Source organism: Octopus sinensis, unplaced genomic scaffold, assembly GCF_006345805.1.
Source record: "Octopus sinensis unplaced genomic scaffold, ASM634580v1 Contig07204, whole genome shotgun sequence".
Lineage (NCBI taxonomy): Eukaryota > Metazoa > Mollusca > Cephalopoda > Octopoda > Octopodidae > Octopus > Octopus sinensis.
This window is the reverse complement of record NW_021829924.1, coordinates 1-25000: the sequence shown is the minus strand read 5'-3', so window position 1 is coordinate 25000 and position 25000 is coordinate 1. Positions and strand designations below refer to the sequence as shown.

General features: G+C 34.5%; 1 protein-coding gene across 1 annotated transcript in view; it reads right to left on the bottom strand.

Annotated features, from left to right (window-relative positions):
- Positions 1–24375, bottom strand: part of LOC115227805 (glutamate--cysteine ligase catalytic subunit) — a 24434-nt gene extending 59 nt beyond the window's left edge. Inside the window, exons 1-11 of the mRNA XM_029798533.2 lie at positions 24223–24375; positions 22336–22553; positions 20035–20151; positions 17950–18088; positions 12815–12927; positions 12015–12101; positions 4506–4610; positions 3408–3489; positions 2111–2175; positions 1486–1603; positions 1–1103 (exon numbers count right to left, since the gene is read on the bottom strand). The exon at positions 1–1103 is cut by the window's left edge and continues 59 nt beyond it. Coding sequence (XP_029654393.2) covers positions 937–1103; positions 1486–1603; positions 2111–2175; positions 3408–3489; positions 4506–4610; positions 12015–12101; positions 12815–12927; positions 17950–18088; positions 20035–20151; positions 22336–22553; positions 24223–24331 — 1320 coding nt within the window. The 5' untranslated portion in view covers positions 24332–24375 and the 3' untranslated portion in view covers positions 1–936. The remainder of the gene's footprint in view (positions 1104–1485; positions 1604–2110; positions 2176–3407; positions 3490–4505; positions 4611–12014; positions 12102–12814; positions 12928–17949; positions 18089–20034; positions 20152–22335; positions 22554–24222) is intronic.
- Positions 24376–25000: the final 625 nt, after the last annotated feature.

The window sequence follows — 25000 nt, the reverse complement described above, 5'->3', positions numbered from 1 at the left end:
CACCTGACAACTAGTGTTGGTGTGTTTATATCCCCTTAGCTTAATAGTTTGGCAAAGTGCCTTAAAAAGAAAATAAGTCCTGCCGTTGATTAGTTTGACAAAAATTCCTCAAGGTGCTGTTCCAACAAGGCTACAGTCTAATGGAGTGAAACAAGTAAGATAAAAGTTGTATTATAGTTATGTAGGTTATATATTATGTGTAGGGCATACCTACAAAACTGTGCCCACCACCAACTTTCTTTCCTCATAGCTTCCAATAAAATCGATATTTGTCATTGAAATTTTCAACAAATATGCTTCAGGCTGTTTGATTGGATTTTGTTATAAAAACTATTTTTTCCAAGGGTGAGAAGTTTTGGAAAATTCACATGAGTCAGCTTTTCTTCCTCATAACTTACAGAAAAATGGGTGTTTTTAATGAAAAATTATACAAATACATTTCAGATGGTGTAGATTATGCTTACATCAAATTTTAATGTGAAAAATAAAATTGCTGGGCAAGTACACATACATTCGAATATTTGTTAGAAATTTCAAGTTACATTTTGTAGATGTGTAATGTGTGTCAATATGATTGCATGCGAGTCCACCTTTTCATTTTAAATTCTTATATAATAGTTAATTGTAATCTACACTATGTGGAAGGAAATTTGTAGAAAATTTCATTCAACAATACTCATTTTTCTGAAAGTTATGAGGAATATTGTCTTGTGTGAATTTTACGAAACTCCTCTCCTCACCTTCAGAAATAATTTTTTTCACATCAAATTCTGATATAATGATAATCTAAAGCATCTGAAGTGTATTTGCTGAAAATGTGGTTAAAAGAATATCCATTGTTCTATAAGTTATCAGGAGACAAAGTTGTGGGAGGGGACACAGTTTTGTAGTTTAGGCTGATTGTAGCTCGTAACAGATGAAGTTGTCAGAATTTTGTTAACACTTGATAAATGGTTGTGGAAGTCCTTCTTCATTGTTGACAATCTTTTCACATTCCATAATAAAATCGTATGTGATTCTGTCACTGACAAAAGAATCATTCTTGTACTCTTCATGATTTGTAACAAATTGCCTTGTCCATTGGGCCATTGTCATTATCTTTCCTATAAAATAAATGAAAATAAAAATTGGCTTATTTTCCGCTGTATTTTGTAACAATATCCTATCCCCATGATCTATGGCACAAATAGAAAAACACTTATCTGTTTCTTTTCTTCATTAATGTTAGCCGTGATAATTGTTTTGAAAATCTTGTTTAAAACCAAACTATGGTAGAATGATTTAACCGCAGGACATAATTTGGAAGGAATACTATTCACACATGGTCTTTCATATAAGTGTTTAGAGTGTGATGATTTATTAATAATAGGGGTTACAGGGATAAAATACAGATTCACATTGTATTTTATAATTGAAAAAGTAACTAACAGATAAATGTTGTATATTTAAAATAACATTACTCTTGAGGAAAATGAATAATCTCACCTGCAGCTTTGTCTGAGATGTATTTCAGGTATTGCATTATTTTAGGTCTTTTGCTGAAATCGTAGTCAATATAATCAAGATATTTGTGTATGAGAGGAATTAAACCAGGGAAATCATCCTGTTGATAATAGAATCAAAATAATTGAAAATAGTTTCAGATTTCTATCCCATAGATTAGAAATTGATTGAGGTATTGACCAAATAGTTATTGATATTTTAGTGGTAAAAGAATGGAGAAAGATATGAAAAGAATTTCAATATCCTTCTTATAATAAAAATCATATATATGTATGCTCATATGACATGACACTATTCATACACAAAAGTATGAACATAGACAAACTAAACATCAGTAGTCAATGTATATAGAGGCAGCATAATTCAATACTATATATAAATACACACACACATAAACTGAATTAGCAGATATGTACTATTTTAATGCACAAACAGGTTAAATGATTTTAAGTTTGACTTTGTTCAGTATCTATGCAGGAGTAATTAGAACCACAATTTTGTTTTTTAAATATTGTTCCAGATAATTTTTGTTTCTGAATAACGTTATTTATGTTTGTATTCTAAATTAATAAAAATTGTTTTCAATTTTTAAAAAAATATATTTTACCTTTCCATTCATGATTTCATTTAAAGTCATCAAACTGTAAATATCCTGAGTTAGTTCAGAAGATTCTAAGTGACAGGAAATAAAACAATTATAGATTTAGTACAATAAATATATGTGCTATATAGTGTGACAGGCAAACTGCTTGCTATGATTATGATGCAAAAACTCATAACTTAGATCATGTATTAATTTCATCTCTACAGATTTTAACACACAATTTAAGTACACTGCTAACACAGTAGTACATGGTACTGACTTATAAAAACGGTTATTCTTCATAGCATATTATGGTTGCATTACAAAATACTGTGTGCCTACAAGTCATTAATCATAATTTAAAATTTTTAAACAGGGTGTGACAGAGAAGCCCAAAATATTGAATGCAAGGTAAGTTTGCATTAATTCATATATTTGTTTTCTTGTAATTTGCCTTGCGTTTACGTCGCATTGTTCTGGCCTTAATCACGATCCTTTATACAATAATGATTCATAGTAATTATTCCATTATATATATATATATATAAATTAAATTAGAGATAAAACTACTATTAGGCAACTGAAGCAGTGGTAGACATAAACCAATACATAAATAACAAAAAATATAAATATAATTAATATATAATATATAATATATATATAAAATCTAAAATTTAGAATTTAATTTTTTTTAATTTCTTAAATTACAATCACTCCCACACACCCTACCTATACCACCACCCTCAGCCTAAACCATACCCCACACTTGCTTTCCCCACTCTTACCTTCCCCACATCCCAACACCATCACACCACACCACACCACACACCACCACATCACATCACAATGCACACACTAGCACTTAAAACTTCCCAGACCCACACCATTATCCACAGACCTGCACATACACACACGTACATGTCAGTGCCCCCACCCCTCTTCCAAATGCACATACATGCTCTGTTATACAAATGCACGCACACCTTCGGTTTGGGATCACCACTACTTTATTATCTCCATTTCTTACAAGCTCTCCTATGTGACCCCTCTGTCTGGCATTTGCCATGATAGATTACTAGCCACTACATTTTCTCTCCTTGTCTCTTTCTGTGTTCCTTTCTGTGGAAGAGTATAGGCTCAAAACATTAAAGAGTTTTTCACTTTCCGAGCATTAAACTAATACATATATTTTGTGAATTTTTCCCTATATATACACATGCATGGCTTTGTGATAGGGAAGTTTGCATTCCAATCAATATTTAATTAAAGTAAAATTTTATTTATTGTAATTCTGAAAATTTCCAATAAATATAGCTCTTACCTTTTTGAACATCTTTTCTGAAATGAAATTTCTCTTTATTAATGGCATCTGGCTTTTGTGCTGGTAGGAAGTTTTCATCAACCTTACAGAGGGTGAAATGATATGGTAAATATGTATAAAATGGGATTGATAATTACCTAATGGTGTGTTGAGTTCTTGAGCAAGACATTTTATTTCATGTTGCTTGAGTGCACTCAACTGGAAAAAGTACATTGTATCTGTATTTCAAATGGCCATTGTTGCCACATTCTGTGTCACACTAGATCTCCCTGAGAACTACATTAAGGTATTTCTCTGGAATGCTCAGCCACTTGCATGTTAATTTCATGAGTAGGGGGTCTCATTGATCAGATCGACTGGAACACTTGTTATAATAGACTGAGCGACAGAAACATCTTGGCCAACTTAATAATTTAATGTAATGATTAACAAAACACATAATGGTTTTAATACACATTTTAAAAATCCTTTGATGACAGTGCCCCAGCATGGGCACCTATGATTGGCTGGGACTTGTATAGGAGCAAAAAAATAAGTGTTCCCAACAGGAATTTAAATTAATTGAAACAGTGTTGACTTTAAAATTAATTTCATTTATGTTTTGTAATTAAAGATGATGCTTGGAGCTGTCCACCTCTTGGTATTAATTCTGCACCTGTCATTGATATATATATATATATATATATATATATATATTATTGAGGTAGCTGGCTAATCATGACACAAGTGTCTGCTCTGGCATTGTCAGTCTATATATCACTGGTGGGGAGATGAATCACTGCTGTCTCTAGTGTTTAAGTATCCATCAGTGACAAGACCAAAGTTGAAATCACATGATCTGAGATCACAGCACTAGATGTAGTGGGGATTTATCTTCCTGCTACCAATATTAACAAAAGTGCATTTGGCACCAAAATGTCAATGAGTGTTTCTCTTATGATAATTACCACAGTATAGTTTGTTGTAAAAGAACATACACATTTTAGGGTGAATAAAATCCAATGAGTTGAGACCTAATGACAGAATATCTATCACAGCTCTCATATCTATAGTTAGATCAAAGAGTTTAATGTTTATTTTAGAGAAGTCAATATTTACCTTTGTTATCGGGATCAAAAGGTTCAGTTTGAAAGTAACTATAGTACGTGTAAGAAGAAGCATAAATACAACAAAGGCAGCATTTTCAAAATCAGTCAGCTGAACCTGTAAGTATATTAAAATAATTAGTAATGGCATCGTCATACAATCATCAATTTTTCTAAAGTCCTATGGTTATAGAGGCATGGTTGGAGGCATACAGTTACAAATCTGCACATAATGTAGCAGGATTCTTATCTTGACATCACTAACATGTTTTCATGGACAGGAACTGTTTTTGGTGGAGAATCCTGTGTCTGAGGAGCCCTTATAAAGAGAACAACGTTCACCTGGATATACTGGGAAAGTGCTAGAAAAGGTGCAATAAAAATTGTCTGTCCTTTCTCTGCTGGGTAGTTTACTGCAGCTAACAGTGGTTCAATTTAGCAGGAATGAACAATGAATTGGTATAAACAACGATAACAAGTATACAAGCAATAAGGTTTCTCTTAACCTGGCCTGTTGAAATGTGAAAACCCTTTTAGATCGAGCAAGTAGGTCTGAAAGAAGAAAAGCTCTAGTAACTAAAGAACTAAGGCTTCTTAATGTTGATATAGCAGCTCTTTCTGAAAAAGGATTTTCAGATGAAGATCATCCTGTCGAAAGAGTGGCAGGTTTTACATTGTGCTGAATTGGGAAGCCAAAGGGAGAGAAAAGGGAAGGTGGTGTTGGGTTTGAAATTAGAAGTGATTTGCTAAAAGACTTAGAACGACCACCAAAACATAAATAAGCACATAATGAAACTCCAGATCCCTCTTTCTTGTGGACATTTTGTAACTGTTTCTCTATTTATGCCCCTACACTTTCAGCTAATGAGAAAAATATCCATGCATTTTATGAGGAGCTTACAAAATGTATTCCGTCAATGCCTTTGAGAAGCTGGTTGTACTGGGTGACTTTCATGCATATGTTGATAGAGACTAAGGTGCCTGTGATATACTTGGGCATTACAGAATAGGAAAGGTGAACAACAATGGGTTGCATCTGCTATAAATGTTCTCTGAGATAGAGTTGATTGTTGGGAATGCTCTCATCATAAAATGAAACATGGATTCCCCCAAGATCAAAGCAAGGTCACATGATTGAGTTTGTATTAACTTGGAAAGGTGACTTACAAGATTTGTGCAGACGCAGAATAGTGCGAGGTGCTGATTGTGATACTAAACACCAAATGGTTAGGGCAAAGTTCAAGTTCAGTGTCTGCAAGAAAATTCATTTTGTAGGTATACAAGTACCAAAGAAAATTGATGTAGAGCAGCTAAAACGGCCACAAGTTTTGCAGTTATTTTAAAAGAGATGTACCAATATTCATTTTGAAGGTTCATGACAATCTTTCCAGAATGAAATATATAAAATGGGTTCAGAAGTGTTAAGTTTTAAGATGATACAGTGATAAATGAACTTTTAGCAACAAAGAAGTCCACTCATGAAAAGCTTCTTAACCCAAATGTTAAGAACACAGTACAGCTAGAAAAGTTGTACAAGTCTCAAAAAGAAGAATTTCAAAAATAACTCAGGAGGCTTAAAGACACTTGGAGAAAATTGTCAGAGGAAGTACAGGCAGCCTATGATAGGAAGGACATTAAAAGTTTCTATAGTTTATTGTGGCAAGCTTTTGGACTCCAATTTTCATCAGATGTTCCCTTGAAGTCAGAAGATGGAAATGATCCTCCTGGAATAATGAATAGATGGAGAGAACACTTTGCAGATCTTTTCCACAATATGTCTATAGTGAACATGGATATCATAAACATGCCACAAAGAGAGATAATGCAACACATGAATGATACACCTTCCACTGGAGAAGTAAATTTGGCATTATGTATATTAAGATCAGTTGTAGCTCATGGATTGGATGGTATTCTAGTTGAAATTCTGAAAGCAGGCGGGGATCATATTTCATCTGAAATCCATAGCCTGATAACTCAAGTTTGGAATGAATCGTCTGAATGACATGCAAACAGGATTGACTGGTCAAAGAAGAACTGTAATCCCTGAATCAACATCAGTGCGTAACCTGGGCATTGACGTGAGCAGTGAGGCTTCTTTTCAAGTGCATATTACCAATTTGGTAATGTGCTCCCTAATACACTCAGCACACAATACTCCCAACTATGATCAACACAAAATTAATGGTGAAACTCGAAGCTATCCAATGAAGCTACACAAAGAAAATCATCTCAATGTGCCACATCAGCTACTAGGAAAGACTGAAAGAATTAAAATTCTTCTCCCTAGAACAAAGGCGATAAATTTATGGAAAGTCCTGGAAGGCCTTTTACCAAGCTTTGGCATTGAAAGTTACACAAACAGCATTTACACAAATTATTCGGCTTGTTTGCCTGATTTATGTTGGTCTACTACGTTTTTCAGTGAGATAGTGGCTTGTTTGAGGATTTTAACTCTTATTTCTAGCAAGCTGGTACTTCGTGTACTCTCTATTATAATTATAATTATAAAATTTTAGTGATTAGCCATATAACAGAATTATTGCTTGCTGGCCACTAATATTATTATTTTAATTTTTATTTATTTATATATTTACTACTACTAATAATGATAATAATAATAATAGTAATAATAATAATAAGCAGTTCTGGTTTTTATTAACAGTTTCAATGTGTTGAACTGGAATATGAGTGAAATAAGGCAGATTGACCGGTACATTCATAACATACTGACTTGCAATAAGATGCACCAACAAAAGGCAGACGTATATCATCTTTACCTACCCAGAGCTCAAGGAGGTTGAGGTTTGATCTAATCTGAAATCTTCTACAAAACCACAATAATTGGACTGGCTAAATAGCTTGAAACATCTAACGACTGGATGCTAAAGCTTGTTGAAAACCATGAAAGACATAAGCTTCATTCTGTTATGAAGGAGAGCAAAATATTTTCAAGTGAGTTTATGATTAAGCATGATGGAAGTGCAGCAACTGTAGTTGCAAAGAAGGTGAAATCAATATCAAAACAAAATGCATTTGAACAATTGGCTGATAGATGGAAACAAAAATCCCTGCATGGCAAATATATGACTCGAAGCAACAAGCTAATGTAGACCAGAAGCACACCCATCAGTGACTATGGAGCTCAGGGCTAAAGGCAGAGAGTGAAGGATTTATCTTGGTTGCCCAAGAACAGAGCTTATTGACCCGGAACTACTAAGGCAATGGGATGAAAAATGGTGTAGAGCCAAAGTGCTGTTAATGCAACGATGAGATTGAAAAAGTTGACCACCTAATCTCCACATGTAAGGTTTTTAGCACCTGTAGAGTACAAATCAAGACATGACAGAGTTAGCCAATATCTACATTGGATGATATGTCGGCATTATAGAATGAAAACTGCTGACAAATGGTACAAGCACCACCCTGAGGCTGTAACTGAGGGAGAAAATGTAAGTATTCATTGGGAATTATCAGTGTGTACAGACCGGACCATCAAAACAAACAAACCAGATATTGTTGTGAAAGACCAATACAATAAAGCCTGTTTATTGATTGATATGAGCATACCTTGTGACCATAATATCTCGGAAAAAGAATTTGCTAAGCTCAGAAAATATAAAGATTTGCTAATTGAAATCGACAAAAAATGTGGCACCTCAAAATGGTTACAATACCAGTAATTGTAGGAGCACTTGGAATGATCAAAAAAGAAACTGAAAATTATTTAAGAATGGTGTCTGGCATACCATCCATGTAGGAAATGCAAATGATTGCCATAACTGGTACGTCACATGCTAAAAAGAGCATTGTTGCTGCGAATTTTCTTTGTTCACTTTTTAACTTTTTATTTTTGCTCTCTTTCTTTTCCATTTCTCTATCACATGACTTTATAAATGGATAATTTGGTGTGTTTATTTTAATGGCCTACCAACATATGCAGTACGATTTTCTGCCCTAGGTGTCAGGAAGTCACTATCAAGAAATGGAAAACGAACTGAAAGAAGATAATATCTGTATGAATAATCAATTGAATATTTACTCATTTGTATGCATATACATATATATATATATATATATATAATATATATATATATATATATATATATATATAAAATAATTGTCACATATTATTTTACAGATAAATCTCCTCTATTTACATAATATTGAGGTCTCTTTCTTCTTTTGTATCTTACCATTTTTACCAAATATATATAATATATATATTATATATAATATAATTCATAATCATCGTTTAAACGTCCGCTTTCCATGCTAGCATTGGTTGGACGATTTGGACTGAGGGATGGGGAACCAGATGGTTGCACCAGTCTCCAATCTTGATTTGGCAGAGTTTCTACAGCTGGATGCCCTTCCTAATGCCAACCACTCCGAGAGTGTAGTGGGTGCTTTTTACATGCCACCGGCACGGGGGCCAGTCAGGCGGTACTGACAAAGACCTCGCTCAAATCCTTTTACACATGCCACCAGCACAGGTGCCAGTAAGGCGACGTTGGTAACGATCACGCTCGAATGGTGTCTTTTACGTGCTGCTGGTAGCATGGAAGCCAGTTGGCTGCTCTGGCAATGATCACACTCGGATGGTGCTCTTGGCACTCTACTAGCACGGGCACAAGTGCCAGTAAGGCGATGCTGGTAACGATCACACTCGATTGCTGCCATTTAAATGCCACTGGCACAGAAGCTGGTTAACCGCTCTGTCAATGATCACGCTTGTATAGTGCTATTTGCACCCTGCCAGCGTGGACGCCAGTAATCGAATTTAATTTTGATTGATTTAATTTGATTTCACTTGCCTTAACAGGTCTTCGCAAGCAGAGTTTTAGTGACCAAAGAAGCAATAGGTTACATACAAGTGGGTTGGTTACGCCCCTAGCATAGGCCATAAGATTATGGTTTCATTTGGCTTGCCTGGTCTTCTTATGCACGGCATATTTCCAAAGGTCTCAGTCACTAGTCATTTCCTTGGTGAGGCCTTAAGTTTGAAGGTCATGCTTCACCACTTCATCCCAGGTCTTCCTGGGTCTACCTCTTCCACAGGTTCCCTCAACCGCTAGGGTATGGCAATTTTTCACACAGGTGTCCTCATCCATTCTTGCCACATGACTATACCAGCGCAATCGTCTCTCTTGCACACCACATCTGATGCTTCTTAGTCCAACTTTTCTCTCAAGGTACTTACACTCAGTTGAGTATGCACACTGACATTACACATCCATCGGATCATACTGGCTTCATTCCTTGCGAGCTTACGCATGTCCTCAGCAGTCACAGCCCATGTTTCACTGCCATATAGCATGGCTGTTCGTACACAAGTGTCATACAGTCTACCTTTTACTATGAGCGAAAGGCCCTTTGTCGCCAGCAGAGGTAAGAGCTCTTTGAACTTTGCCCAAGCTCTTCTTATTCTAGCAGCTACACTTTCAGTGCACCCACCTCCGCTACTGACTTGGTCACCTAGGTAACGGAAGCCATCAACTACTTCTAGTTTTTCTCCCTGGAATGTGGTAGAAGTTGGTTTCTGCGCATTTTCAGTGTTTATTACTCCTGAGCATCTCCCACATAAAAAAACTATCTTCCCATTTAGCCTTCCTTTGATATTACTGCACTTCTTATGTGTCCATAGCTTACACTGGGTACATCTTATAGAGTTTCTACCTAAGCCTCTACTACAGATTGAGCAGGGCCATCTACCTGAAGGGATTTGTGGTTTGTCTCCCTTCTACATATTAGGACTCTGGTTCCTAATATATAATATATATATATATATATATATATATAATATATATATATATATATATATATATATATATATGTATGTATGTATGTATTTATGATTTAAAAAATGATGCAGAAGAATACCAAAGGGAAAAACAGAAAATCTATGTTCTAGATGTGGGACATGCATTTTTTTTGTCATTTATCTTCAAATACATCATGACAGTTTCACATCTTTAACTATAATATTGTTTATTTTAGTGGTGCCAACAGCAAAAGATTGCAAAGAATAATGAGGGAACTTAGAGAACAGTGACAAACACAAACTCGACACAGGTAGTTGGTATGAATGTAAATATTCAAACAAAATAGAAGTCATACAGCTCAGAGGCATACATATATACATACACAAACACACACAAACATACATACATACATACATACATTCATAGGTGATAATATAAGTATATATGCAGAGAATTTAATGTATAGGCTGACAGTACATTTATATTGGCAGTGTAGCAATATCGTTCTCGCATTGCTATCTTCACTGTTTGAGAAGAGTATTAAGAATAATCTCATTCGAGATTACAAACATCTTCGGCTAGTTCAACATTGTTGTAAACACTAATTCGATTGGCTGACAGGTGGTCTCTACTACGTTCGCACCGCTGGTTATCACGTGACGCGATTTGCCTCCGCTTATTTCCGTGCCATAGTTCCATGCAGCCAATCACAGCTTTCCATTTCTAAAGTTCATTGGGAGCCACAAAAAGCTTATAAAACAAGGGTTCTCAGACAAGTATTCGTCTTAGGTTTCAAGTCATTCTCAGGGCTAACCTCTGACCACACAGAGCATACTCGACCATGTTCCAGTTTCGAAAGGCAGGCGACTACCATTAATACAAGATGTTACAGATACCTCTCATACTGTTAGTGTGAAAATATCACCACGAAAAGAACGGTTACAGGATATCTATAACTAGAGAAAAATAACCAAGCAGACTATATAATGAAGACGCAGCGAAAACCAAGCGACAGACACAAATCATCGCCAAACATCGAAGATTTAATTTGTACACAAGACAACTACAGATTCAGCTATAGCGGTTAGGTGAAAATCTCACCATGGAAAAAACGGCTACAGTTAACACATCTGGAAGTATATTCATATCAAGAGAAAGATAAACACAACGAATGATTCAATTAATCTCAACTACGAGACGCAACATCTTGATATGAAACTCTTACACTGTACCTCATAAACGGTAAATCAATTATCTGTTCTTGGGTTCTAGTTCTTCTAAGAACCACCTTAAGCCATCTGTTACTACCTGTTGCCAGGCTTATACCAACAACATGAACTGTGAACTAAATTCCATCGTCATTTCACTGGTCAGTACCTTTTACGCCTCACGAACACACAGACACAAAAACATGCTAACACTTACAAACTTCCAACATCAAGCATGATTGTAAAATATGTAAAATAAATAATGTATATATCTTAAAAAGAAATCTTGTTGTCATTCCACTTATGTGTTTTGCCGCTGCATGTATTATATGGTCAGTAAATAAATCATTAAGAATGGGATCGCGTGCGACTGTGTCTCTTATACGATACGACCGTATGTGATCCTATTAATATAAAGGCTGAAACATTAGCATTTGTGGGCAGATTTGGTCATAGAGGAGAAAATCTCTTCTCATGACTACACCTGAACCTGTGCATGATGAAACACAGAAGTCTCTGTTACATAGACAGTTTCTGGTATGGTGTTACCTCCATTGTTCTGAATTCCACTTTCCATCCGGATTTCTCATCAGGAAGCTTCAGTTTTATGCTGTGCCAGTTACTTGCTATAATGGTCTGAAACAAAATGTTAAACAATCTCAGTCATGAATATGGAATTACATATGAGTATGTAACTTTTACAAGAAGAGAGCAATTATTGAAGTTTACACTGTGCAAAAAATTCTTGAAAAGTTCAATTTTTAAATTTAACTGCATTATTCAAATCATAAAACTAATTTTATTTCATTTCAAGGCAGTCAGCATTTTTTAATACATTGCAAAATAGTTGGCATTCTTTAACACCTTTCTTTTCTCTTGTTGTCCATCTCTTCTTTGCTTACTTTATTACAATTAACTTTTCTTTATTCTCATAACTTTTTCTCTCGTTCTTATCTTTCTGGTTCTTCAACATTACCCCCAACCACTCTGTTATTGCATTTAATACTTTTTGGCTTTCTCTACATATAATTTTACTTTCACTTTCATTCCTTGCAACACTATCTGCTTGCCTATCTGTCTGTTAGTTGGTCAGCCTGTCAATCTGTCTGTCTATCTGTCACTCTGTCTCTCTGGAAGAAATCAGTAACATTCAGACCTAAATAAGAAAACATTCCAATTATAAAACACCCAAGAAACAACATAGGACACAAAAGCACATCTACGACTCCATCAGGCATTGAAGGCCAAAGGAAGGAAGAAATGTGTTGATTATGGAATTGATTTATAACTTAGTGGCTCCCATAGATTTATTTGTAAATTATTAAAAGTATTCAACAGATATATTTTACCTGAATGTGATCAGTATCATTTATAATGTCTTGATCGATTTTTTCTTTGTATAAAGTGATGGGATCTCTTACAAGAAGTTGGGCAACAAATCTGGACATCATTTCATCAACACCTGATTAATTAACAAATATTTTAATTATCTCAATTGATAGCATTGTCATTAGTTAGATTGCTGTATAGGTGGCGAAACAGATAGATACATAGCTAAATAGATGGACAGTTCAGAGGAAGATAGATAGAATAAAACAGCCACTTGAAGCTTTAAAAGCATATCAGAGTAACTCACTGTAAACATTATTATTATTAAGTTTGAAATAAAAATTATCCCCTCAAAAAGCCATTCTCTACTCATTCTTTCAAATATATATATATATATATATATATATATATATGTGTGTGTGTGTGTGTGTGTGGTGTGTGTGTGTGTATATAAATATATATATATGTGTGTATATAAATATATATATATATATATATATGTAGTGGATGCGTGGATGTATTAATAAATACATAAGTTGTTTTGTAATAAATTAAAGATTTATTTTCACTACATCAATTTGTAAGCAATGCTACACATTGCTTGTACAAAATGCATATTAAATAATGCTTGCAAAGAATACATGTTAAAGAAATGCATAATACATGATACATATTAAAGAAGAATATGTTTGATGGTGTGTGTGTGTGAGTAAATCATGCAGGACAGTCACCTTTATGAATATTCTCTCGTTGTCTCCTGAAATGCGTGACGTTCATTTAGGCGTCGGTTTCTGGTTCTCTTCAGATACCGATTTTTCCGTTCTATTTATAAAATCTCAAATAGCCAGAAAAATAGATATACCGCAAGAGAGTTATCGTTAAAGTAGGTCACTGGTCGTTCAGTTAAACTTCGCCTGACCTGGCTCAGGTCAGAGGTCGAAGGGAGACGATCCATCACTTTTTGTCAGAACAAAGAAATTCTGATTTCGCGCCTTTTTATGCATTGGTATTTGACGACCAATGATTCTTGGGTTTGATTTCGAATCCAAGCTTAGAGAAGGAAGTGCTAATTCTTACATATATATATATATAATATATATATATATATATTATATATATATATATACTCATATCTGCACTCAGTTTGCTTAGGAGGTTGTTGTGACCTAGCATATGTGCTGCTTCTTTCAGTTTTTGTATTTTCCGGTGGTGTTCTCTGTCGATTATTTTAACTTCATCCCATAGGGGGAGGTGGTCTCCATTTTTACATACAATGTCAGCTATACTCAATTTATCAATATCTCCTCACATCACAGCTTTGTGATGTTCGTCTACCCTTATTTAGAGGGTTAAGCAGGTTTCACCTTTGTATAACCACCACAGCTGCATGGGATGGAGTACACACAATCTTTGGTCATATTCTCTTCTATTGGTGGTTTTACTCAAAGGGGATATTTGCAAAGTATTGTATTACTCTTGAATACTGACCTGATGTCATATGGGCCACATATCTTTTTGGAGAAGCCTTTCACATAGGGTATAAAAAGTGTGGACAGTTTATTTGTTTCATCCTCTCGTTTGTTCATAATTGGAGTGGAAAGAATGTTTTTTGGGTAGTTGTTGCTTAATAGGTTGTTATTGAGCTTGATCATTTCTTTGTGGTGTGTATCACAATCACTACTTATATTTGTTGCACAATGTTTTAGGCACTGAGCAATCCCTTTCTTTACACTGTATGGATGGTGGGAATTGAAGTTTAAGTATCGTCCAGTGAAGGTTGGCTTGCGGTATACAGATGTCCTGAATCTATACTTGGTGTGTGTTATTACTATGTCCAGAAATGCTTGCTGATTGTCTTTTTACTTTTCAATTGCGAATGGTATGGATGTCTTTTTTAAGTTCACATCATCTAACAGCACTTGGACATCTTCCTGGTGGGGCCAAAGTAGAAAGGTCTCATCAACATATCGCAACCATAGGGTTGGTTTTAGTGGTGTTGATAATAAAACCAAATTCTCAAAGCATTCCATGTATATATTAGCTATTATCAGTAATAATGGTGAGCCCATAGCTAAACCTCTTCTTGTCGATATATATCAGTGTCCATACTGAAGTAGATAGTTTCTACACAGAAGGTCAACATTTCCATCAAGTTTCTTATTTGTATACCAGTGCATTCTGTCACTAGTTTTTCTTGAATCAATGATAGTGCTTCACCAGTTGGGATTTTGGTTAACAGACTTATCACATTTTGACTCACCATCTGGTTGAATTCAATGTGGGTATCATTGGTCAATTCTCTGAAGTGGGTGGAATTATTCACATACAGTGTTTACTTTCCTGCTAATGGATTGATTATATCCACATGGAAGTGGCTCAGTGGATGACATGCTGAACCTCGACAACTCACTATGGTTATTAATGGAATACCATCCTTGTGAATCTTAGAGAGACTGTACATGTGTGGTAGATTACTGTAGTGTTTAGTCAGTTGTCTGTACTTCATTGGTGTAAAATGATCCTTGTTCTTGATCAAGATCTATGACAACTTCCTCTCTGTTTTCAGAGTTGGGTCTTTCTTTTGTTTGCTGTAGCTACCATCACTTATAAGACTTGCCAATTTTTCAGAGTAGTCAGACTTGTTCATCACCACTGTAGTATTTCCCTTGTCTATTGGAAGTATTATGATGGAATTCTCACTCTATAGTCTTTTCTTCCTTAGTGATGTTTGGTTTGGAAAGTCTTGCTTTTTCTAGTACCTGTCTCACTTTCCACTGTAGTTCATCTCCCTGAGCTTTTGGTATCTTTATAGCTATCTCTTGAATAGGGGTTATTATGTCCAATTATGGAATGTGCTTGATAGTTGCCGCAAAGTTGAGACCTTTGTTCAGTACTACTTCTTCATAGCTTTCTAGATGTCGGCTTTTTACATTAAGTACTGCTTTCACAGGCGGGTGACGGACTTCAGTCTTCATTCTCTGACCTTTGAGTTTCATAAAATTCGTAATCTGACGTATGTTCACCATTTCAAATTCTTTCATGTATGGCTTTTCTAGATCTTATTGGATTCTCTTTCTATCATCATCTCTGGTTAATTTCCTAAGTAATGAAGATAACTTCTCCTTGATTTCGTTATTTAGTTGTTTTTTGCAACGGTTGTAATGGATCCTCTCACGGACAACAGCTTGTCCTGCCCTTTCCACTACTCTTCTAGCTTTATATGAATTCACTGGTGTCATTATATTCAAACCAGGTGGTATTAACTTTGAGTCTCTAATTAATGTAATTAGATGACATCTAGAAAACTCTGAAAAAGCAATACTGAATAAAGGTTGCACATTTCTGTGTCACTTCCTTTTCCATGTGCTAGAGCCTCGTAATATATATCTGGAAGATCCTGGAAGGAATTGTGCCAAATTTTGGCATTGTAAGCTACACCAATGCTAGAATGGGACGACACTGCACAGTGCCAAAGATCCCAGCAATGCGATCACGCTTCAGGACCAGCTTCTGCAACAGCCTGGGTTTCAAGGGCTCACAGCTTTTTATTATTCTCCCAAAGAGTCTGAGGAACTTGCACAAAGTAGATGTAGCGGTTTTTAAATCAAAGCTGGACATCTGCCTGTCGAGAGTCCCAGATCAACCTACCTCACATATAAAACTTCAAATGTGTGTCTGTCTGTATGTCTGTCTGTGTGTTTCCCTAAAACTTGAGAACTACACAACAAATTTCATTCTAATTTTACACATGCCTTACTTAGGGTCCATGTAGTTTCATGGGCAAAAAAAATGTTCAACTTCTTGCCTAGAGCGAGCCCATAGCAATATCATATCGTCTCCACTATTTCAGTATTACGTGTTAAAAGGGAAACAAAAACATTTTTCTATTTTATGTCAGATACTTTTACTTTAACAATAAAAATAATAATAATTATTGAAATATATGAAGTAAGTAATAATTAAAATCAAACTAAAGTATAATATAATCGTAACATAACATCAATGACTTGAACTTGAATAAGTGGTTTCACATGAATGGGAATAAATTAAAAATGAAATTAGTGTGCAGAAATGGAATAGTCCAGATGGATAATAAAAAATTAAATTAAAGGGAAGACTATTGTCTATAAAGTATACAATGTTGAGAAAAAAGAAGATTTGAACACATGGATATCTAATCAGAGGTGGTAAATTCACCACAATAGAAGCAAGGTTTGAGTCAACGGAGTGTGCAAGGGAGTACTCAACTTGAACTTGCAAAGTGGAAATAATTTAATTTTACCTTTATATCTGTAACGTAGGACGTCGCATTAAAAACTTTTTAATGCCCCCCCCCCTCCAGAAGTAGAGGTAGGCTGGATTGTAGCCTGAAACGCGCCTGTAGCTGTCGGACTGGCAGTGTGAAACGGCTGACCTCCCTTGTTCGAAGGTTATAATGGATACAGATTGTGTATCAATAGCTATCTTAAGGCGATGGCCTCATGGAGCTAATCAGCGGCAGCGTTTATTCTTATATCTATAAGAATGCCATATTAATATGGCGATAACAATTAATTTCCAGTAACGCTGCAGTAATCTCTTTTATAGAGACTTAGTAATTTTAATATTTCTATTATATATATATAGATAGATATATATACATGTACACACACACACACATATATATATATATATAAATCCTTAAAATCCTTAAAAATGTTTTAGCCCGAAGGCCGCGGCCATGCTGGGGCACCACCGCTGAATGAGCTACACTAGTTTGTGAATCCACCTCTGATACGTGGCACTTGATCAACAAGGGAGTTCGATGCTGCTGCCCGCATCCGTGTCTCCTGTCGTGAGGTAGGTTCATCTGGGACTCCCAACAAGAAGAGATCCAGTTTAGTTTTATATATTATATAAAGATAGAGAAAAGGGAAAGACAATAAATAATTGATAAATAGTGATAGATTGGTAGATTGATAGGTAGGTAAGCATGCATGTATGCAGGCAGGCAGACAGACAGACAAATGGACAAAAATTTGGAACTAAGTAATAAAAAATTAAGTGAAATTAAGACAAGAGATAATTAATTCTGTCAACGGTCAATGTCAATTTTTTTTTCTCAAAATATAATTCAAAACTTATTTTTATATGTTTTTAGAGAATTTCTAAATACCTTCTGCTTTTAGTAATTCATACTGTTCAGCATCATAACTGTAATCATAATCATTATAAAATTGGTCGCTCATGGAAAGGTAACTACCTACTGAATCAAAACGAGTTTTCTTCACCAAAATGTTACCATTTGTCAAAGGCTGAAAAAGAGAAGATAGAATAGAATAAATGAAACAACAAAGCAATTAATTTTATAATATTTATTCATTAACTAACGTCATTTAATACTGAAATGATTTAATTGTAGCAATGTACTTTAGGTGTGGCATGATATTTTGGAAGATGCAATAATATATTTTGAAATAATTTGACTATTATAATATATTTAAAATTAGTTAACTTCAATGCAAAAGGATTAGTGCATTTTCTTCTTTTTTAATATATATATATATATATATATATATATAAAAAGTGTGTGTGTGTAGTGTTATAAACCCATTATAGTAGATCTCAACATTCATTTTTACTCTGAATATTAGATAATCAGGAGGTTATTTAATAACTGTGCTCATCACAGATACCAAGTATCAGAAAAGGAGGTGATGAAGTGTCACATCTAGTTTTTGGGTGTTGAGAGAAAGATGAAATGAAGTCATGAAGGACATTTAAGAGAAGGATGGGATTCATCAAGAGTTATGTGCCTTCCCCTCCCAAAACCTTAGTAAGTTGTGATGCTAACAAAATGTGATGCATAGATATGTGTGCATGTTTGAAATGTGTATAAGGTTTTTTGGGAAGGATTTGGTGGGTGTCCAACTGTTTAATCTCATGTGTGAGTGCATATATCTATGTGTATTTGTATGGGTTGGTCAAAATTTTATTGGGTTCTCAATTTCTAATTAGGGAAAGACAGATGGTGGGTCTATAATCATAGTGGACCCCATAGATAAGCAGTCATGTATCTTTTCTCATGTTGGCACAAGTGGGAAATTTTACTCCTGCAATTTGGTTTTTTTGCCAGTGAAGGAAGCTTTTAAACATAATTATTTTCTGGGTACACAGGATAGAGGCTGAACTAATATGGACTACTAACTCATGGAGGTAAAAGTTGGTTTGCATAAAATAAAGCAAAAGTAAAGTTATAGAAGCATGGATGACAATATAAAACAAACAAGACCAGGGAAGAGAAGGCATTTGCAATTGGGGATGGCCATCTGGAACCCACAAGTATGATGGAAGAGAGGTTACTCTAAAAATAGCTAGAAAGCAACATCCTTCATTACATGTTGGTACTTGACCCAAGCCTTAACCCCTCTACAACAGTTGACGCAAATATGCGATCACACTTTTGCTTGCCTACCCACGGTGAATGTAAATATACAATGTAGAGCTGCCCTACATCTATCACGGACTTTTTAGTGGCTGACGTATGTTTACATTCGCTATTGTGTACTTCATCTCTTTAAGTGTACACGCTCGCCGTCCTGTGCATTATCTTAGCTATTTCAGGTTACGTTCAAGTAATGAAACTAGCCATATTTTGAGTTGTACCACACGCAAGCTATTTTTTAAACTTAAGCAGAATAACTTGTGCTTATCATATTATGATAAATAGCTTTGTTTTCATAAACAAGTAGATATAAATGTACGAGTCAATGTTATTGTAACGGTGAACATAAATAGACACGAGCTCATTGGCACTTCTGTGCTTGTGTGGCCTCATTAGATAAAAATACAGGAGCAGTATCTCACATGCTTCAGGTAATACCAGCATCACGGGGTTAAACCCTCAATATTCAGATTATTCTGTCAATTGTAAAAGTGATTTATTCACATTTTTTGAATTAATCATGCATTATCTGACAGCTTAGGGATTTCAAAGATGTCATTCTTTATTTTTAGAATGACATTGTAGGGTCATATCTGGTTAGTTTTGGCATAAAATAGGTAGTATATTTGGGATGTATATATCCGGATTAAATGTTAAAGGATTAAGAAAGAGCTGAATGATAAGAAGCCGGAAACATAGCCGAAAACATACCCTCAAATCGAGAACAATGGAAAGATAGTCGTTGATGGTCTGTGTTCCATAGGAAGTGAAGGGATTAAGTCAAAAAGTATATTTACATACAGTCCTTTTACTCACTTCTAAACCCTGTTCTTGCATGGTACGATCATCACAAGATTGAGAAAGGGAACACCACCGACAGTCAGTATCAGATAAAAATCCTCGATATATAGGAGCAGCAGCAGTCAGTGCCAACTGGAAAATATATAAAATGCATCAAATCAAAGACAACATTACATGAAATAACATACACACACACAGACAAGTACACACAAGGAGACAGATGTGCATACATATACAAACATACACTCACACACACACATACATAGAAAATACACAAACTCGGACATGCAAGCACATGAATATGCAGAATACATAAATAGAAATGCACACACACACATACATACATACATACATACATGCATGCATAGGCACACACACACGCATGCGCACAAACAAACAAAGACAAACACAGTGTAAATAATAGACAGATTCAAGACTAGTGAAAAGGTTGCAAGACGCAACGAACATTTTACAAAAATAAAATTAAGAAATAAGTGGAAATTTTACCTGTGAGGATGTTAATTATAAGGCACAAAAAGAAAATGACACTCCCCAGACACAACAGAATATGTGTATATATATATATATTATATATATATATATTATATTATATATATATATATGTATATATATATATATATATATGTATATATATATATATATATATAGATATATATATATATATGTATATATATATATATATATGTATATATATATATATATGTATATATATATATATATATATATATATATATATGAATATATGTATATATATATGTATATATATATGTGAACTTTAGAAATCTGTTTAATTATCTACATTACTTCATGAGTATAGCCTCAAACACTAGGATGTCTAGAGAACTTACATGTATTTTAGCTGATGAGTACGGGACTCGTTTATATGCTGTAATCTTTGCAACTTTTAATAAAACCTGTCCTTGTATGAAACGATCGTACTAAAAACCTATCCATTCTTGTTGCTTCTTTCTCGCGTATATATATATATAGTATATATATATATATATATATATGTATATTTATGTATGTATATATATTATATATATAGATAGATAGATGTATGTATGTATATTTATGTATATATATATATATATATCTATATATATATATAGATAGATAGATGTATGTATGTATATTTATGTATGTATATATATATATATATATATATATAATATATATATATATATATATAGATATATATATATATGTATATTTATGTATGTATGTATATATATATATAGATACATAGATAGATATATGTATGTATATTTATGTATGTATATATATATAGATAGATAGATAGATATATGCATTTATGTATGTGTATATATATATCTATATATATATATATATATACATACACACACATATATATTTTTTTATTTTCTCTCCTTGTTTCTTTCGAAGAGTGTAGGCTCGAATGTTAAAGACTTTTTCACTTCATGAGTGTTATACTAATACATCTGTTTGTTGTCTACACCACCTGCTTTCAATTTTTCTTTTTTTTGGTGAATTCTCCCTATATATATATATATATATATATATATATATATATATATATATATGAGGGGGAGGAGGAACTACAAACTTGTGACATAGAGAGCTGGGAATTCCTGAGGGACAGCTTGCTTAGTGCCACAGACCAAATCTGTGTGTGATGTGAAGTTCCAAAAAGATCTAGGGTAATGTGGTGGTGAAATGATGTGGTAGACAGAGCTACTAGAGCAAAGAAATGGGCCTGGACGGACTGGAAGAGTTGGAGTAGCTGGGAACTGTATCAGATAGCCAGAAGAGGAGCTAGGAGACAGGTATATTTAACCAAGGGAGAAGCAGAGAAGAAGTTTTCCTATGTTTAATGACATGAAGACCAAAGAACTGAAGTATTTTGGACTGCAAGACAGTGTGTGAGAGAAAATAACGATGCCATAAGAGAGACATGTGTCCGCATGGATGACGGTGCAGTAGCATTTAATGAGTCTGCAAAGAAATAGGCTTGGAAATGCCATTATGAAAGACTGCTGAATGTGGAGAATGAATGGGAGGAGGATAATCTGCCAAATGTTAACACAATTGAATGACCAGCTACCCAAATTGACAGTACCTTGGTAGATAGAGCAATTAAGGATATGAAGACTTAAAGTGCCTGGTCCATCAGGAATCAGTGCTGAGATGCTTAAAATATTGGGTGGTGTGGGTTATGGTTTTCGTTTTAGGTGGGTTGGTGTGAGAATGGTTAATTTTGATTGACAATATAATCTCTGTTGATAACTTAACAAACATTAAAACAATACGTACCATAATTGGAGTAAGAGGTATCAAACTGTCATAGAGATAAGTAGCTTCTTTTATATCAGCAGCTTGAAATGTTACTTGTAAAGCACAACATCCTACTCCGAATGTTGGCGAGTCCATGTAAATGTGTCCTGGTTTCAAATGTTTCTTCATCACTTTATTGTCTTCATATTCAGAGAAATCTTCTCCATATGGCATCATGGTATTTTTATCTTTATAAACTGAAACAAAAAGTTTTATGTTTGAGACAAAATCAGTTTTTTGGTAATCATTGAAATCACAAACAAATCACTTGATTTACCAATAAAACCAGGCTCAAATTACTTCTTTAATGAATAAAGCTAGACTCGGATCATTTCCTTAACCAGTAAAACATGCCTCGATTTTTTCCGTTAACCAATAAAATTAGACTCAAATTACTTTATTAATCACTAAAACCAGGCTCAAAATAATTCATTAACCAATAAAACCTAGCTCAAATCACTTTATTAACTAGTAAAATTAAGCTTAAATTGCTTCGCTGATCAGTAAAATATAGGCTTAAATTATTCAGCACTATGCCCCAATTCCTACCAATTTTCTTATAAGAAAGAAATTCATTTCATTAACAATTTTTTTTTTATTTTAATATCTATATTGAAGATAATAATGCAATTGATTTTTAGTTTTCCAATGAATCAATCACTGCTTTGCTGATTTACTGTGTCTCTAACAGCAAATGTGACTGCACAAGAAGGATTGTCTGTAGAAATTGTTGCAGAGTAAATTCTGCAAAGTAATTTTGTTCTAAAATTGCTGCTTTGGATGTTTTCTGACAGAAATATTATCTTTCTTTACTTTGGTTTGCACCTTGACAAAAATAAACCAATATACATACATAAACACATACGATATGTACATTCATACATGCATACATACATACATTCATTCATACATACATACATACTTTCATACATACATACATTCATTCATACATACATACATACATACATAAATGCATGCACACATACACTCACATTCTCATATCCTCATCCTCCTCATCATGTGAAGTCAAGACATAGGTCCATACACTCAAACTTTCACACACACACACACACACACACACACATGCACATACGCATCTGGCACTCTCCACCAATTACAAAGAAAAGTGTACCAATTGATCTGTTCAACATAAATTAACTGCAAGTGATTGACCACTCCACAAGTATGTGTACCCTCAACATAGTTCTCAGGGAGATTCAGCATGACACAGAATGTAGCAAAGACGGCCCTTTGAAATGCGGGTTGTATTCCTTTTTGCCACTTGAGTGGACGAGAGCAATGTGAAATAAAATGACATGCTCAAGAACACAAGTGTCTTCTACTATAACCTTGGGCTTACGAAAGCCTTGTGAGTGTATTTGGTAGAGGGAAACTGAAAGAAGCCCATCATGTATATATTTATGTATGTGTCTCCATGTTTTCCCCCCTACCATTGCTTGACAACCACTGCTGGTGTAATTATGTCCCTGTTACCTAGCAGTTCAGCAAAAGTGACCAATAGAGTAAATACTAGGTTTAGAAAAGAATAAACCCTTTAAAGCAGTGCTCCAGCATGGCCAGTCAACTGACTGAAACATGTAGAAGAATTGAAGAATATATATGACGAGATTTTTTCAGTTTCCATCCACAAAATCCACTCACAAGGCTTTAGTCAGCTCAGGATTATGGTAGAAGACATTTGCCGAAAGTGCTGTGCAGTGGGATTGAGCACCAAATCTTATGATTGGAAAATTAGCTTCTAAACAACACAGCCATGCCTGCACATATTCAAGCTTGTATAATTGTATACAATTTGTTTTTTTCATTTATTAAAATGGTAATTAGATATATGTTCAGTAAACTTACTTGGTACATTGATATTAATCCTTTCGGTCTTTCTGTTTGCAATATTTTTAGCTGTGATCCTGGACAGAAAAAGCATAACACAATAATTATGTTGGCCATTAACAATCATGGAGGTTTCACTTTCTGTTTAATCTCATTTTAATAATGAACCCCATTTAAAATCTTTCCTCATTCTGTCATACAAAATCCTCTCATCTCATTTGAAAGTGTTCCTACTCTTTTATTCTATTACGTATTTCAGCACAAAGGCTATGGTTATGCAGGAGCACCACCATTGTTTTCACCTTTTCAATGACCATTCTTATGTGATTGGCTATCAGTGAAGGAGGAAGATCAATGTAGCTAGCCTCTTTTGAGTTTCTTGCTGTGCTGTAGGTTCAGCTGGAACCTCACACAGCAGGAGGTGGTGTGTGTGTGTATATATGTGTATATATATTAATTTATATATATATATATATATATATATATATATATATATATATATAAACAGGAAGCTTATGAAAATAGACAAAAGACGAAGGCAGGTGGGAAACAAACAAACAATTGTATTAGTATGGCGCTCAGGAAATATAAATAAAACAAGTCTTTAACGTTTCGAGCCTACGCTCTTCAACCGAAAGATACACAGAGAGAAAAAAAACACAGAAAGAAGGAGAGAAAAAAATGCGTGCATAACTAACAATCAACATGGCGATCTGATTTCAGCCAGAGGTCAAAGATCAAACATGAGACGCGAGAGCGAAATAAGGGGAGATAATAGGGTTGATAATAGGGTTGA